The sequence below is a fragment of the Toxorhynchites rutilus genome, chromosome 1 (genome assembly GCF_029784135.1).
Source record: "Toxorhynchites rutilus septentrionalis strain SRP chromosome 1, ASM2978413v1, whole genome shotgun sequence".
Lineage (NCBI taxonomy): Eukaryota > Metazoa > Arthropoda > Insecta > Diptera > Culicidae > Toxorhynchites > Toxorhynchites rutilus.
Window position 1 is genome coordinate 4,047,386 of NC_073744.1, and position 17,383 is coordinate 4,064,768.

Below are 17,383 nucleotides of genomic sequence, written 5' to 3' on the forward strand. Positions count from 1 at the left end.
GTTTACTGTTTACACTTATTCCACAAGTGAAATTCTTTCACAAGTGTGTATATGTATGATCATTATATTTAGCGAATAACTATACGAAAGTCAAACATTTATATTTTGCTTTTGAATGTATGAATCTAACGACGAATAATTAATATATGGATCCGTTCAATCCAGTTACAAAAAGGACTGGAATCAAATAAGACTAGTCCGGTGATGGTCTTATGCATTATATGCAATAAATATACCACGCCACTAACATTAATTTATACATTTTATTCAACAATATTCTAGTATATGAAAAAGGCACTTGTCCAAAAAAGTTACTCCTATACTCGCGTCGGTGTGTTAGACCGAAAGTGTTAAAAAAGTGGCACACGTCCCCATTGTACCAACACATGCTATACGCTAAACGAGGACGATCGACGAATAACGAAGCTAGAGAGAACCGCAAAGTCGTAGTGTTGATATTTTCTGAGAAATGAACGAATTATTGATTTCTCGGTCTGACAGACCAATGCGCGAGTATAGGAGTGTTGAAAGTGAACTTTCACGATGCATTTTATTAGGTGTATTTTGCGCTCAACACTCTTCTCCTCGCGCATAGATCTGTGAGACCGAAAAATCAATAATTCATTCATTTCTCAGAAAATATCAACACTACGACTTTGCGATTCCCTCCAGCTTCATCATTCGTTATTGTTTAGCATATAGCCTGTGTTGGTACGGTGGGGACGTGTGTCATTTATAACACTTTCGATCTGAGACTCCGACGCTTTTTACTATTTTAGAAAAATGTTCAATGAAATGTATAAATTAATGTTAGTGGTGTGGAATATTTATTGAATATAATGCATAAGATCATTACCGGACTATTCTTATTTGATTTTAGTCCTTTTTGTCACCGGATTGAACCGTGAATCCGTTGTTATATTCATACGTGCAAAAAGAAATACAAATATTTGACTTTCGTGTAGTTATTCGCCGAATACAATGGTCATACATATGCACACTTGTTATAGAAATGCACTAGTGGAAGGATTGTAAACTGCAAACTATAAACTAATCGGTGGCCTATGGTTATTTTTGACAGTTAAAGTTTCGGGGATATTTTTTATAGTATATGGGCTGAACAATATCGACAAGAAAACAAGTCGCAAGAAGTTCCTAAAAATCCTTTTATATCATTTTTATGTGCCCCATCAAAAAACAGGCATTAATTCTTAGTTTACCAAGAACACAGAGACAAAGAATATTAGAAATATGAAAACTTGAAATTCCAAAACCTTTATCATCTGGTAACTATCTAGAAGGTCGTTATGCATTCTTCTTTTCTGAAAAAAGACCCGAAAAAAATGCTACAACTGCATGAAATGTAAGAAATATGTCTGGAGCATGCAGTTATGGTATGTTCTGATTCTCACTCCAATAAAACCACAATTGATTAATACGTTTTTATGTTATTTTCTAGCTCTTTATACTTCCATGAATTATATTCAGTTGTTTACTTTCAATTAAAAGTTTTAGTTTACTTCCAAATTTCATCATAAACTTTGTGCCTGATGTCAATCTTTCAACTGAATGAAAGCATTTATTTACTTTCAAAATTTAATTCGTTTTTGTTAGAAGTATAATCCGTGGATCGTTTCTATTAACAAAAGGCTAAAATATATTTTGTTAGTTGATTAACGAATGATTTGAAAAATCAGACATCACTACATACAACACTCGACATGTTTGTGTACATCGTAATCAGAGAAGAGAAGTGGAACATGAGAGAAAAAAGTGGCAACGATTTGTGGCAAGAAAATGTAAACAGTGAAAAAATTGACAGATGATTTACGCTCTAAAAATTGAACATAATGTTAAGATGCCTCTAAAACGGTGGGAGGCGTCATATATCAGGTGGGAGGTTCGTATATAATGTTATTAATGTTAGCATCATCATGATAAACACGGCGAATGGGATAGAAATTACGAACTGAAAATTGAACAAAATATATATAGACGCTGAAAATGCTGATGACGAATATCATAATCCGTTTTTATCGGTTTATGTATAATGTCGTTAATATTTGCATTTTCAGAATAAACCCATATGTATTGTAATCATAACTTGCTGTGCTATTCATAACAACATTTATGGTCGTATTCCACCAATGATGACAAATGTGTGATTTACGAATGAAGCTTCGCCATAGAAACTGGACATTGAATAAAAAAAAAATTAAAATGTGGTGAGAGCATCAATTGAAATATTTTAAAGCAATCTCATCGAAATAATTTGAATGATACAATAATTATACGACTAGGTAATGTATGTACGCTTAAAAACAACATAAAAATATGATTTCTGAATAAATTTAATTTTTGACGTAGAACTACGTCTTTCATTAAGGGTGCCAAATCAGAAAACAGGTCACGTTTTTATGAAATAAAGTTAACGTTAATAACTATTTTTGCCGCGAACGGATTTTGGCGATTTACATACTAAACGAATCGGAAATTCCATAAGATTTGTTTAATATGCCATACAATAGAATCCTCTGGTTAGTAAATGGTTAAAATTCATGAAAACTTCAAGTGTTTCTATTTTCCCATACATTTGTTCTGTCCATTTGAGTGCTTTCCCGAACAGAGATATCAATAACGAGCAACTTATCGACGACCAACAGAGGGGAAATCGTAGGATTTAAAATCTCCATGAACAAAGGAAAAGAAGAAGAATGAAGGGGAATACTTGCCTAGAGTATAAACAGTGGATCTCGCTGAGGCAAACTTTCATTCGGCATCGGACTGTTGAGTAATCCAGTTCACTTTGCTTTCGCTGCGCTTCGATCTAAGATTGGACCCTACCAGTGGTAATCCAACTTGGAAATCGTCGTTTGATTTTTCTGTTCGTTTTTCGCGTTATTCGTATCGTGTGTTCTTCTTTCCGCGTCATAAATTGGACGCTTCGCGTATTGTGCGATGAGCAAGAAGAAGAGGAAGGCAGGCTCGAGCCCTGCAAAGAACGAACGCATTGCCAGGGGCAATAAAATTTCGAGGTAAGCGTCATCTAATGATGCACGCGGTGTTGGTGCAGTGAAAAACGCTCGCACTGAACCGAGCCTTCGCAAATGTGACACCGCACCGAACAACAGCGAAGTAGGCGATTTCGGCGCGTCGGTCGAAAATGTAAACGCCCAGGCAGCAACCAAAATCAAGCTCCCCCCGGTGGTGAAGGCGGTCGCTCTTGACAAACTCATCAGCGAATTCGCATCGATGGGAGTTACAGCAGAGTACAAGCTGTGTGGCAGTCTTTTTCCAAACAGTTAACATTATTTATTTTCCGTCTTCATAAGGGCTTCGTTGGTGCCTTTGAGAATGCATCAATGCATTAAACTGACGTTATGGCGAAGCAGACGTTAAGGTTGTGCACCAAAAAATTATTTGGGAATACCAAGCATCTTGAATGTCTTACTGGAATGTTATAAGTTATTTGGGTTCGCGTGCCAGTCGCAAAACTGCATTCAACTAGGATTGCATTTGCTCTAATATTGATCATAATGAAGCATTGCTACTATTTTCGAGGTTGTTATTAACAAAAAGAGTTTATTTCTCTTGTTTAGTCATCAAGAAAGTAAATGTTCTGGAATTTTGTATGTGATTATGTTTTGCTTGCCAGTAGCAAAACTTCCTCTACTAAGGGGTACAGCTGCGCTTCTCTCGAGCATGAGAAAGTAATGCAACTCTTTTCGATGCCAGTAATATTAACAGAAGCGACATACGATTGTACATGAAATAAATTGCGACATACGATTGTTTTGCGAGGGCAAGAATGAATCATCAATCAATTATCGTCAACTGATTCTACAATGAAAAAATCATTTCAGAGATTATTCTACTAAGCAGTTGTTTCTAAAATTTCACAGCATTATAGAATATTATCCGAAGGTATAAACAAGCGACTTTTATAAAATAACAGCGTAGTTCTACGTCAACAATGCGGTCGTATCTTGGACACAACCTCTTATAATTTTTTTTTTTAGTTTCGAACAAACCCCGTAAAAAGCCATTTTTATTTTTTTAAATACCCTCTGTTGGTATTGTATCTAGAATTCACAAGGTAATGAAACGTTAATATCAATTAGTTTCTAGTAATCATATTTTTAGTTGGCGGGTAAATTAACACCAAACTATATTTTTTTAGTGTTAGATATATTCCATGCCAAACCGATACATTGATTCTCAGATAAATTGGTAGTTTTGTTCCTTATCGTAAAATATTAAATCCTTTTCCATTCTAGGGTGCTTCGAAAAATCTAGTTTTCCCGCTATTTTTCCAAAAATTTTTTTTTAAATTCATATCTTTTGAACTACTAATCCGATTCAGATGATCGACATATCAAATTGACCAGTTAACTAGTCTTTTTTTTTTTAAATTTTACACTTGCAAATAAATTAATTTGGTTTTCTTAATTATTGATCGTATTTGTTCTTTATAGTTCTCATTATCCAATGGCGCTTTATTTATTTATATTTTTTTCTCGCAAGCTGAAGATTTTTAAGATAACGAATTCAAAAATGTGTTCTTCTTCGTTTTTAAATTATGATTTTTCAAATTTAACCGGTGGTTCAAAAAATTCATTTTCCACATATTAGTTTTGAAAAAGCATAGCTCAAGAACGAAAAAGAACACATCTCTGATTTTTTAATGTGTTAAGTAAAAAATCCTCAGATTTCAAGAATAAATATGAAAAATATAGCGCCCTTGGTCCCGAAACCATGTGAACTATAAAAAAAACAGATACAATTATTAATCACGAAAACACAATACATTTTTTTCGCAAGTGCAATATTTTTCCAAAAGATTCTAGCTGATTGGCTTTAGTTTGATATATCGGTCATCTCGGTTAACATTATTACTCAAAAAAGAAAAAAGGATACATCTGATTTGAGTCAAAAATGTAAATGTGTAAAAAATCCTCAGTTTTCAAGAAAAAATATAGAAAATTAGAGCACCGTTGGTCCCGAAACCATGTAAACTATAAAAATGGATACAATTAATAATTACAGAAACAAAATTGAAATTCGTTGCAAGTTTGATATTTTTCAAAAAAGACTAGCTAATTAACTTCAATTTGATGTGTTGTTCATCTGAATCGGCTTAGTGGTTCAAAAGATATGAGTTTTTGATAAAAGTCATGTTTTGGAAAAGTGAAAAAAAAATCGAATCACCCAAAAAAATAATACAGGTTCAATGTTTCACCATAACGAAAACAAGCTACCAATTTTCACGAAAATCTGAAAACCACTTTATCGGTTTGGCATGGAATGGCAATAGTTCACAAATTTCAAAGTTCGCGTTTTTCTTGTTGTTTTTCATGTCTTTTAGTGCGGCCATGATAAAAATTAGGATTACAGCATTTGGATTAATGCTAGAAAATATAAATATCATTAACTTCCTTGAATGTTGGATGATATAATATATACAATCGAAGACTCTTTTTGTCGTTTATGAGTTTGGTTTTTTAAGTTACTACTAGGCATGTTTGCGGATTAATAGAAATATATGATATGTTGATTCTTGAAATAAGTTTGAACGGAAACGACTTTTGTGTACAGCGCATGCCACTGGGGCCTTTTGCTGATTACGTAAGTAAGATTTCTTCCAAAACGTCATAGTTTTTTAACTATTGAGTCGAATTCAAAAATCGACATATCTAATGAAATCTTATTCTTATATGAATCAACTTCAATCGGTCATTAAAAACAAACTCAGAAATTAAATACTACAGAAAAACTTTAATTATAAAGCTTAGAAAATTTTCCACAATTCGCTCTTTCACACCAAATTTCTATCTTGTCGCAATTTTAAACCTCTCAAATTGAATTGTCAAAATGATAGGTCAAAGAACGAAAAGCTGGAAAAATTAACAAATAAGGGGGGGTAATCATGGATTTTTAATAACCATCTCAAAAAAATATTTAAAAAAACATTCCTTTTTAATTTTTCTTTCAAATTTTGATAAAATTGCACTGAATAGTTAAAGCAGGGCAATAATAATATTTGAATAAACTTATGTAAATATAAACATGTTTATATAAACCTTCCCATCTCAACATTCTTCATTAAAGAGCTTGCGTCAAGACAGCTAGAAATCCATACACTCTCAAATCAAGTGTGCCTGAAAAATATATATTCTTCACGTAAACAAGCGATGAAAATTTGGACACTTTTTAGTGAGTAAATTGTATGGAGTTCCACTGCTGTGTCGTAATGATCGTAATAATCAGGGAAATGTCAAATCCAATCAAAACAAAATACTACAGTTTACGTTTCTTCAGGTGAAGACCATACGATGAGTGCATGAAATATTCCCAAAATGCTGCGTTTGCGACCAGTCGTCTACGGTACTTGTTGGAGATCGTTTTCCTCCGCGCTGTACGTCACTGGAGACAAAGCGAAGGAACAGTATGCGCCTCTGGTTCCCTTCCTGGACATCCGCTCGAAGCTATCGGATCTCGAGCGCTTGCAGGAAAATCTACGACTTCGCCGGTATCGGCTTGATTTCGACCAGATGAAGCAACAGTGGGAACTATACAGGTCGATTGAACTGCGCAAGAAAAATATCGAAGCGAGAAGGGTTGAGCTGCGGGAGCAGATTGCACAGGCGGAAAGTGAGGATGAGAGGAAGCGGCTCAAACTACAGGCTGTTCTCGCTAAGGATGATCTGAAAAGTTTGAGGGAGAGTAGCTATTCGATAGCGGACGCATTTGTGACGCAAAACTTCCTGGCCATTCCAAACGAGTTACACGAAAGAACACCTGCAGAGGAGAGGCAAGTGTTGTTCGAGGAGAGCATCAAAAATGCTAGGAAGCTGCAACCTGTTGGGGAAGAGTGTCTAGAACCGTATGATTCCACTTGCTCCTATATGACTGGGGATGCCGCTTTGATGGATTTGTTTCTTCCGATCGATTTCGTGAACATTTTCCAGGAAGCCGGATTTGTTCTATTCTCCAATCCAGATTTTGTGAGAAGTGTGCTGGTGGAAGCTGCAATGGTAGATCCCAAGGCTTTACATTTGGTAAACGAGGAAGTCGACCTAGATCATAAACTTAATTTACTGCACCTATGCGGGGGAGGATCTATGCTTAGTTTTTTAGGGTACCTGGCTAAACTGTCGGTCTTCCCAACGGCATTGCCTCTGCGGCTTGTAGCTAATGGGAAGCAATATTTTCAGGATAGGATCCAAACTAACGCAGTGCAGATGCTTGCTGTGACTGCCGACCAAACGGAAGCCGTCGATATTTTTGATGAAACGATTGAATTGTACAAAAAATGCTATACCCGGTTTGGGATCAGCTACAGATTGATGAAAGTTCCAGCTCACGAGCTGAACCCTGCGGAGGCAATGCGTGTCGATGTGGAAATGTTCAATCCGAAGGTAAATCGGTTCATAAAAATAGGGGACGTCTGCTATTATTCAAACTTTCTGAGCAAAAGAATAGCTTTCAACTATCACGAAGGGAAGATCCAAAATTTTCCTCATCTAATATCAGGGACTGTGCAAGCAACAGTTGATTTGATCAGAGTCCTTCTGCAACATGGCATTCGATTGAAAGACTTGTCCTTTTTAGAAGATGTTCAATAAAACAAGAGTTGTAAAAATATATTAACTTTCTTTATTTCTAACATTGTAACAATTCTTTAAAGATCTTCGAGATTTTATATTACACATTCAGAATAGTTTGACTGGCCACCGGCTTAGCTGATTGAACGTCGAACCGGTAGTTCCAATGTTTGAGGCGATGTACCAGGAAGACCTTCCGATTTCCACGTCTGGATAACGTTGCTTGTGGTCAGCACGATTAGATGTTGGTTCTTCGAGTATAGCAAACTAAAAAAAAAGAATAGTATTTTAAATGAGGCTCAGCATGTAAGAAACCCACATGAATTACCATCTGATGCCGCATTCATCGTAAGGATTCATTGTTATCTCCCGGACGAGTGCTAGATTCCAGCTACTATACAGTCTTATCGTGCCAGTGTCGAGACCAACAGCAATACAGTTCACTCCACAGCCTTCCTTTACCGAAGTGTAACACATAGACATCACTGCACTCTCTAGGAAAACATGTTCCACATATTTCGCGTTAACCGTGTGCAGTCGCAACTGGTCCCGACTAGACCCCATCATAATGTTCACATAATCTACGTTGTAATTTTCCGTCACCTCGAAACTATCGTCATCTACCAGGATCGACGATTCGTCCGAACGGTTCAGGAAAGATTTCGACTCCTGACTAGAATGAATCGTAACGATATCACCCAGCGTCGGACTGATACACACAAGACTGATTTTTGAGTGTATCACATTCACTGGCTTGGGAATCTCCCTCACATAACTCAAGCTGTTGGAGTCCCAAATTGTTGCAATGCCATCCATACTGACACTAACCACTATTTTAAATTCGGGACACATAGCGATAGCCGTAATCTCCGCCTGATGTTTCATCAAGGCAACTGGGAAGCTCCATTTGATTGGTGCCACTCCCAAACTCCCGAACGAGTGCTCACCAATGTCGTCCCCTTCTAGTTTTTTCCTCAAGGTTGCACTCTTGCGATCGATCCACCGTCGGAATGAACTCGATCGGGTTCGTGTGACCGTTGACTGTATGTTTTGGTTGAAAAAAGAAGCTTTCCTCACCTGTCGTTGTTGAAACACCACAATTCGGCCGCTCCGATGACCGAACCAAATGTCGGGACAACTTGGATCACACCCGCAAGCCGTAATGGGATCAATGTTAGTGTTGTACACCAATTCGTTCGATTTGGTGTCATTATCTTGGATCGATCGAACCCGGATCACCCCATCCAGTTGACCCCAATCCACCACAAAATGCCCCTTCGAAGGTAGTCCTCGGAAAATGCTGGTTCGGGGTGGCAATCCAACGATTTTGTTAGAATCTGTTTGAACCAATGACGCGAGATTTTTCGGTGATGTTCGCATGTCTACAATCTTCGGGCTAGGAAGCACGGGAGTGCCACTATATAGCCCCCACTTCAATCCCACAACGTTTTCCACCACTTCCGGACCGTTCACACCCAGCGGATTGATACTGGCCTGGGGATGTGGCGTGTCGAACAGTTGTCTAGGCATTTGGCCGTATGTTTTAATCATTGTTTCGAGCGCTAGTTTCTCGACCGGGTCTTCGATATTGGATGCACTGAAAGTGGCATACGTTGCCGGATGGAACACATTGATAGCTTCTACCGCAGCTGGGCCCGTTTGTTTGTAGCCGAAAATTAGGTCAATCCAATGGGACAGTCGTTTCCGCACGTAATCCGATTCTAGCGCTTGGCGATGAATAAGCACAAACATTCGCGCAGATTGATGGCACCAAACGGGCAGTTCAACGTGATTGACGGGTTCCCCCGATTGTCGAACTCCAAAGTCGAAACACTCCAAGTTTTCCAGAAACTCCGGCAGACAGAAGAACTCCGGAATTAGCTCCTTGACATCGGTTGGCGAGTCTCGGCTGGCTAAATTCCACGTTGTGAACAACGAATGAAACGTTCGATCGGGGATGTCGAAACTGTTGTCTTGATAGTGGAGAAAAAGTGACGTGAAGGGGAGCATCCGAACTAGAAAGTGCAGCACCGTGCCTGAGTTGGAGTAATGAGAGCTATAGTGATATGGTTGAATCCTGACATTGCTTATCGATTCGTACTCCGCTTGTTTGAGATAATTGTAATTGTTGATGTAATGCGTCTCCAGCTCACTGTGCTGAACCGCTATTGGTTTTTCTAAATTACGGAAAGATTTCTCCGCCAACAGGTCAAGTTCCCGACCTTCGTAATCTGCCAAAATCCATGGGAACACAGGGTACTGCATCAGATCATGATAAGTTCGTCCAGAGATTTGATTCAGATGCATCAAATATTCCCAATTACTCAACGCACCATCTCTCCACAACTGCGTTTGCGTTTCCAGCTCTTGTCGACCCTCACGTTGAACCAAATCCTGAAAGAATCCTGCGAATATCTCACGCTCTACCTGACGATCGAACACCAGGAATAGCGATTTGCTAGTCTTGAAGAAAATTTCCACCGCCGTTTCCTGATGCTGGAATCGTTTGGTCCAAATTTTTGAAATACTGTCCAAATCGTAGATATCTAGTTCGCCCGTGCTGGGACTCAACACGAGTTCCGTACTGGTCAGGATACACTCACTATCCAGCTCATGTTTGGGTGAAATCTGCTTCACACTCGAAGTGTACAGCACTTGATTCTCCATGGAAAATTCCTGACTGCGATTCTTTGGCATCAGATACGCTAACAATTGTTCACGGTTCCCTCTTCCTTCGCTGGGGCAGATCTCCCTCTGCAAAAACCGCCGATTCACCGTCATATGACATCTCCGCATTCGCTTCTGTGCCAAATCGGAACCATACGTATCATCCAGCTCCCAAGAGCTCGGATAGAGATTCGGGTTGTACCAGGGCGCATCCTCGTGGGTCATCTGATCGATAATTTGTCTCCACTGGTTGAAGAATTTGAAGTCACTGTCCTTCTTCAGCAGAATGATCAATTCCTTGCGCAGTTTGTTCTGATTTTCGACAATTTTCCTCGTGATATCCATCGCAGTGACCGTGCAGGTGTAAATCCGTTTCTCCTGTTTGCTGATCGATTTCAAAATAATTTGCTCCTGGTCGTTCAAGTTCACCATCCGCAAGTAGTCGAACTCTTCCAGCGTTTGAGTCAGCGTCCAGGTGCTATTTTGAGATCCCTCGATTGCCTGACAGAACGCGGTAGCAAAACCGAAATCCTCCGAGCTCATGTCTTTTTTGTTCATCAGCAGTATACTCTGCGTGAATACCTTCAGCATTCGAACGTCGCATATCAGCGACAGATAGTTTCCACCGTCCAGATACTGACCAAGTTGTTTGATCGTGTACAATTTCAGTCCGATTGGCCGCTTCGGAAGTAGACACCACAAAATTATATTACCCCCACGTGGATTCCCGTTGAGGGTTCGTTTCATGAGACTCTTGATGAGCAATATTTCCGCGTCGGAAATCTTGTGATCCGCACCACAACTGGTGATCAGCTGCACGGCTTTGTCGTGGATTTGGTTGTAGCGAATTTTCACCTCAGTCTTCGGTATGGTGCACTCGGGAAGGTCCACCGTAAATGCTTAGAAATAGAAGAAAACGGGTTTATTAGGCGATAAATTTCCATAATACATTTGACTAATTCCAAATGAAATCGTCCTAAAAATGCCGGTTTTAAAAAAATGTATTTTTGATTCGAATGAATGTTTCTATTCCGTTTGGGTTGAAGGGATATGAGTTTTCCACAGCAATTGGGAATTTTTTTGACGCAAACGTAACTTTTGAGAAGGTGGTATCGATTTTAGTAAGAGAAATCAGTGATAATTTATATCCCAAAAACTATGAGTCGTACCAAAAAAGTGTCTTAAAAACAGTTAAAGAGTATTGATGTTTAAACGTGATAAAAAAAATATACTGAGAAAAAATAAGTATTTTTTTTTATTTACCAAAAAGCTTTAATTTCCAGTATTTGAAATACATATTTTTATTATTTTTTTTTACATAAAATAGAAGTCATGTAGAAAATTTAAAAAATCAGTCCAAGATGGTAAAACTATTTTTGACGAACTTTGTGGAACATCGATTTTTTATGAATTTTCGAAACATAAAATTTTTGTATGTTAATATTCAATTTTAGCCACCAATTATGAATACTCATGTGATTTGAAACGAAAAAGCTCATTATCAATCTCCTTCTACATGCAGCCGTTCTCGAGATATTTAAAAAAATATTTCTAATTTATTGTCTTTTTTATAGTACATAGGCCCTTTTAATATGTTTGTCGTGTAATACCGTTATGTTCATGAAATTTATGAATTTGCTTATGATTTCCAACAACTTTTCCAAACACATAATTGTGGTAAAGAAATATGTTTAGGAGTTACGTTGAAGACATGTGGCTAAAGGGAGTATTCTATTCTAGAAATTTGAGAAAAATCAAATGCTTTTTCTTCATATTTCTAAAGTTTAGGCGTTCAAGAATATGCCCTAGAAAGTACATTTCGAAAATCAAATTGTTTACCGAATTATAACGATTTTAGTGATGCGGTATCTAATCTACTACGGCCATCAGGGTTACCATATCTACAGAATAATCTGATATTTATATCAGTAAACAGCTAGTGCTATCGGTCTGTCTTTATTTTGATCACCTGTATACCGTGTTGTTTTGTACAATGATTGATAATGAAAATCAACGTGTCTGTTTCGTTTGCGAAAAACCCGAGGATAACCCATCCAACATTATTGAGTGTGTGAATTGTTGCAGAAGTGTACACTTTCGTTGCAAAAAACTTTTCGGTAATGCTGTGGCCAAGGTGAAAAAGAAACCGTTTTTTCTGTTCGTTTGAGTGTACCGAGACTTTTTCAAGTTCACACAGCCGTGGAACTGCTCCTAGCAATGAGGCTATTATGAAGGAGCTACAGTTGCTAAATCGTTCGATTCAGGAGTCGATGCAAGTTCGCAACGCATTTGAAAAAATTCGTATGGATCTCTCGATGCTGGTTACTACTACCAAGAACATTGAAGAGTCTCAGGAGTTCCTCGCAAATCGGTTTGATGACATGCAAGCGGACATGAAAACATTCAGGGTCGACATGGAGAAATTAAAATCGGGAAATTCTCGAATGCAAGAGGAAATTGACGAATGGAAGGAGAAACATCAAGTAATAACTGAGAAAATAGATCGCCTCGAAGTGAAATTAGACAAGACACAGCGGACAACTTTATCAAGAAATGCAGTGGTGTTGGGTTTGCCTATCGTTAAAAATGAGAACACAGCACACCTCGTTAGTAAGGTTGGCATGGCAATAGGTTTCCCAAACAATACTGATTCGATTGTAACTGCTCGTAGACTGGGCCTGAAAGGTACTGGAAATCAATATGCCCCGGTTCTCGTTTCGTTCAGCAATCAAAGCTGGAAGGAGAGGTTCTTTGACTGCAAACGGTCCCATGGACCTCTGCCAGTGTCGGCAGTATTTGAAGGATTTGCGGAAGGTACGAACACGATCGTTGTGCGTGTTGAACTTACAACACTTGGACGAACGCTGTTACAGGAGGCTAAGGAGCTGCAAGCTGTTTTCGATATAAAGTATGTCTGGCCAGGCAGGAACGGTAGGATACTGATGAGGAAGCACGATGGGGCAAAAGTGGAAGAAATCCAAAGTAAGCGCCAACTACACTCGATGAAGGAAACACTGCGGAGACGCACACGTGTTGGTGCGAGTACAAGTTCTTCTTCGCCAGTTTTAGAGCCATCGCCGAAAAGAAAGAATGTTGGCAGAGAATAAACGTTGAGTTAGCATTTATTTCTATTACTTTTCGCTATCATGTATCCTGAGACTACCAAAAATAATAATTTCTATTTTGATACTATCGATCAACTCAATAAAAATATTACTAAAATTGCGACTCGCTTTCCTCTCAAAATCCTACAAATCAACATAAGAGGAATGAATAACCCGAACAAATTTGACAGCATAAAGGAGTTTTTGAATAGATATGTTGGAGTGATTGCTGTCTTGGTAGTAGGAGAGACTTGGGTGCAAAGTGAACGTACGAATCTTTTCAAGATAAATGGTTACAAGTCATTTTTTTCCTGTCGTCCTGAATGTTCTGGAGGTGGATTGGCAGTTTACGTTCGGGAAGCTATCGTGTTTGATGAGCTGGGAAATGTACATGCGAATGGTTTCCATCACGTGCACCTGCGGCTAGATGCAAGTGGAACCCCGTTTCATATCCATGCTATTTATAGACCTCCTTCGTTTGATTCATCAGTTTTCTTCAGGAATCTGGAGTCTTTGCTATCAGCTTCAAAAGCCAATCAGTTTCATGTTATTGTTGGAGATATTAACATCCCGACTAATCAAATTGAGAGTTGTATTACAAGTGAATATGTCAACTTGTTGAAATGCTACAATTTTTCAGTAACAAACACTTATCCAACACGACCAGCCAGCAACAATGTTCTGGATCATGTAGTTTGTTCCGAAACAATGCTGAATAACATAGTGAATGAAACTATATTCAACGATTGTAGTGACCACAACTTTGTTCTATCCACCTTCAATGTGCACAAGGATGTAACATGTCGGACGCTTAGTAAAACCATCACCAATTACCGCAGGTTAATAGAAGCTTTTAAGGCAGCGACAGTGTGTATGCCTAAAGGAACCGCTTTTGAACGCTTGGTATATGTGTTAGATTTGTATAACCGATTAAAGGAGAAGTTTTCGAGGTCAGTTCAGGTGAGAGCAAGAATCAAAGGTCACTGTCCCTGGACGTCCTTTGATCTTTGGAAATGGTTACGGATGAAAGATAATATTCTTCAGAGGCATAAAAAATTTCCTCATGACGGTGATATAAAAAACCTGTTACAGTACGTCTCCCGGCGAGTACAACAAATAAAAAATCAGTTTAAAAGGGACTACTATGATAACCTGTTCCGGAACGCCGATCAGAAAAGTATATGGAATAACTTGAACGAAATACTCGGACTAAAAGATCGGGATTATTCAGTAAAGATCGACGTGGATGGACAGTTAACTTCACATGGCCCGGCCGTTGCCAATCGGTTCAATGAGTTTTTCAGTTCCATTGGACCCCAGCTTGCCTGTTCAATTTCTAGTAGTCGGAATATCAATAAATTTGGAACGCTGAATCCCTTGCCTAACTCTATCTATTTGGCGCCAACTACAGATCAAGAGGTTATTTTGAGAATAAGATATCTTAATTCCAGCAAAATGTTTTCTAAACTATTACGGGACGTTTTCAATGAAAGCATTTCGACTGGTATCTACCCCGATTGTCTAAAGATGGCTTGAGTAATTCCCGTGCATAAGTCTGGGAGCAAAACGGATATCAACAATTACAGACCAACATCAATTTTATCCGTTCTAAGTAAAATACTAGAGCAACTTCTGGTATCAAGATTTACCAGCTTTTTCAACCAGAATAATGTTTTGTATAGCCATCAGTATGGATTTCGAGCCGGATCCAGTACTCTAACTGCTTTGTGTGAACTGACTGATGACATCTACAAGGCAATGGATTCACGTAAAATTATGGGAGTTTTGTTTTTGGATCTTAAAAAAGCCTTCGACACTTCACCTTTTATCTTTCTGTTTGAACATACAAAACAAAGCTCTTTACTTCTAAACAGTGCCGCAATACATGGAGTTTTCCATTAATCCTTTTCCCGAGCACGGATGACAAGACATAAACATTCGTTTAGAAAAAGTGTGAACTGCTACATTGTTGCATAAATTATAATATTAGTATACTTCTTTACTGTGGTGGCTGAGAGCAGACAAATGACCGCAAAGAGTTAATACAGATTTTCTGAGAAAAAACACAGATAAAAAGATTTTTTGAGACCAGAAACACAGATTTTATTATGGCAAACCTGACGGCAATAACAAATAACTTCAAACGCGTTTTCTTCGAACTAGTTTTTTCAAACTGGCGTACACGATATGGATACAATCTGTATACATTTTTCTATCGCATGAATTAAAGAAAATTAGAAAACTTCAATTCCACTATTTTAAAAAAATCGGAAAACGCAAAAGAAACAGCCCTTTTTTTCAAATGGCCGCCATTTTGTCAAAAAGAATGTTTTTGACTTTTCCGAGATACATGCGATAGATACTGATTCAGAATCTGTTCGATTTTGTTGTTTCAGATAACCGGAATCGTGTACGTCATGGCACAACTTTTTTTGACCCTCTCACTTCATCAGCTCTCAACTATTCTAGTTTTTTTTCCGTTCAATTTTTGTTTTATTGTTAAAAGATAGATGAACAAATAATGATATAATAGGTAGTAAAAATATTCTTTGTTTTATTTTTGAAAGCTCGAAAACCGTCCGAAATCCGTGCCTTTACACTAGAATACCCCCTTAATACAAAACGTAGCGATATTGAGCTTGAGCTTGAGCTTGGGTAGACTGTACAATTCGTAGTTGCTCTCCGTGATTGACCTGAACCAACCAAATTGCACAAAGAACCCACAGAATGACGCTTGGGACTAGCAAATCATTCTCGTTGTGCGATTTTCGGTGGTTCGAGCTTTAAATGGTCAATAACGACGCCGGCCACGTCCTTACAGTCACCAGGGGAAGGAAGGAATGTTAGTATGATATTCGCCGCCCGAAGGCCAGAAGGGTCGCGTTTATCATGGAAGGGATAGTTAGTGGGAATGGTTAGGAATAATCAGGATTCACTGTGGTAAGTGATGTGATTCTAAAAACGTAAACTCTCAACTATACGGCGAAATGAGATTTGAAGAAAATATACATTCTTATCGGACCGGTCATGCATTTCGTTATCCATCGTGCGTAGTACATAGATATTTTTCCTGACCTGAAAAGGCCACAAAAAACTCCTCCTCTCGTTCTATATATTTTTATTCACTCGCGGAGACCAAGGTTATTTTGGCAACCTGAGAAGGTCGCAAAGAAGCGCTTGTTTCTTTGTTATTATGTTTCAACATATTTTCTAATAACGACGGTAAAGTTTATCTTTGAGCAACATGGGAAGGTTGCCGAGAAACTCCTGCAAAATTCAGTTAACCGACGAAATATTATTCAACCTGAGAAGGTCAACCAGAAAATCCCCCTGAAATTACTCGAATCTACAATATATTTAGTAATTCATTACTCGTATCATGTTTTAAAATTATTTTAACGCAGTGGCTGAGATTATCTCTGGTCAACCTGAAAAGGTCACCGATGAAACTTTTTACAGGGCAGCCAAAAAAAATTCTATTTCCGGAAAAACGAGAACACGTATATGTTAGTTACATTTTATCACGCGACGGCTGATTCAAGCCTAAATTTAAAATCTGGAAATGAAAATGTGAAATGTAATCTGAAATATCTTTAAATGTAATGTAAATATATATAAATGTAATGTGAATAGCTGAAATTAGAAATAAAACATTTTTAAAATCGGAACTGCCACTCATCACCGGAATTCGAGTCCAAAAATTCCAAGCATCATCTAGAATCCTTTTCTGCATGCAGATTCCATCTCTGAGTGGATTGCTGTATTGAGTTCCGTACCATGTGAAAAACCACGCTAGCAGTAACAAGATTATAACTAAAGGGAAGAAATAATAATATACACAAATATACCCATCCCCACATCAAATGTCCCAAGAAACATGTTAAGGAGTATCAAAATAGAATGGACTTATCTCTGACCATATTTGCATCACTACTGACTACAAACAATAAATAATGCGCGTACCCTAGCTTCATGCTGCATACGCTCAATTTGTGTTGGTTGGGATAG

At 38.2% G+C, this 17,383-nt stretch overlaps 3 protein-coding genes across 4 annotated transcripts in view; 2 read left to right on the plus strand and 1 right to left on the minus strand.

The window, feature by feature from the left end:
* The first annotated feature begins 6,134 nt into the window (after positions 1-6,134).
* Positions 6,135-7,656, plus strand: LOC129762428 (serine--tRNA synthetase-like protein Slimp). The gene is made up of 2 exons (XM_055760663.1): positions 6,135-6,256; positions 6,319-7,656. The coding sequence occupies exon 2, from the start codon at positions 6,357-6,359 to the stop codon at positions 7,623-7,625; it is 1,269 nt and encodes a 422-aa protein (XP_055616638.1). The 5' UTR covers positions 6,135-6,256; positions 6,319-6,356; the 3' UTR covers positions 7,626-7,656.
* The window catches only part of LOC129762424 (lysosomal-trafficking regulator), a 37,447-nt gene continuing 27,697 nt past the window's right edge, over positions 7,634-17,383 (minus strand). For both annotated transcript variants that reach the window (XM_055760659.1, XM_055760660.1), the window contains exons 10-11: positions 7,933-11,170; positions 7,634-7,871 (exon numbers count right to left, since the gene is read on the minus strand). In XM_055760659.1, the coding sequence (XP_055616634.1) occupies positions 7,739-7,871; positions 7,933-11,170 (3,371 nt within the window). In that variant the 3' untranslated portion in view covers positions 7,634-7,738. The remainder of the gene's footprint in view (positions 7,872-7,932; positions 11,171-17,383) is intronic.
* Positions 11,899-15,867, plus strand: LOC129762427 (uncharacterized). The gene is made up of 2 exons (XM_055760662.1): positions 11,899-12,881; positions 12,943-15,867. The coding sequence occupies exon 2, from the start codon at positions 13,418-13,420 to the stop codon at positions 14,909-14,911; it is 1,494 nt and encodes a 497-aa protein (XP_055616637.1). The 5' UTR covers positions 11,899-12,881; positions 12,943-13,417; the 3' UTR covers positions 14,912-15,867.

Bases quoted from the DNA above. Each gene is read 5' to 3' on its own strand.
- LOC129762428 (XM_055760663.1), top strand. From the start codon at position 6,357: ATGCTGCGTTTGCGACCAGTCGTCTACGGTACTTGTTGGAGATCGTTT.
- LOC129762427 (XM_055760662.1), top strand. From the start codon at position 13,418: ATGTATCCTGAGACTACCAAAAATAATAATTTCTATTTTGATACTATC.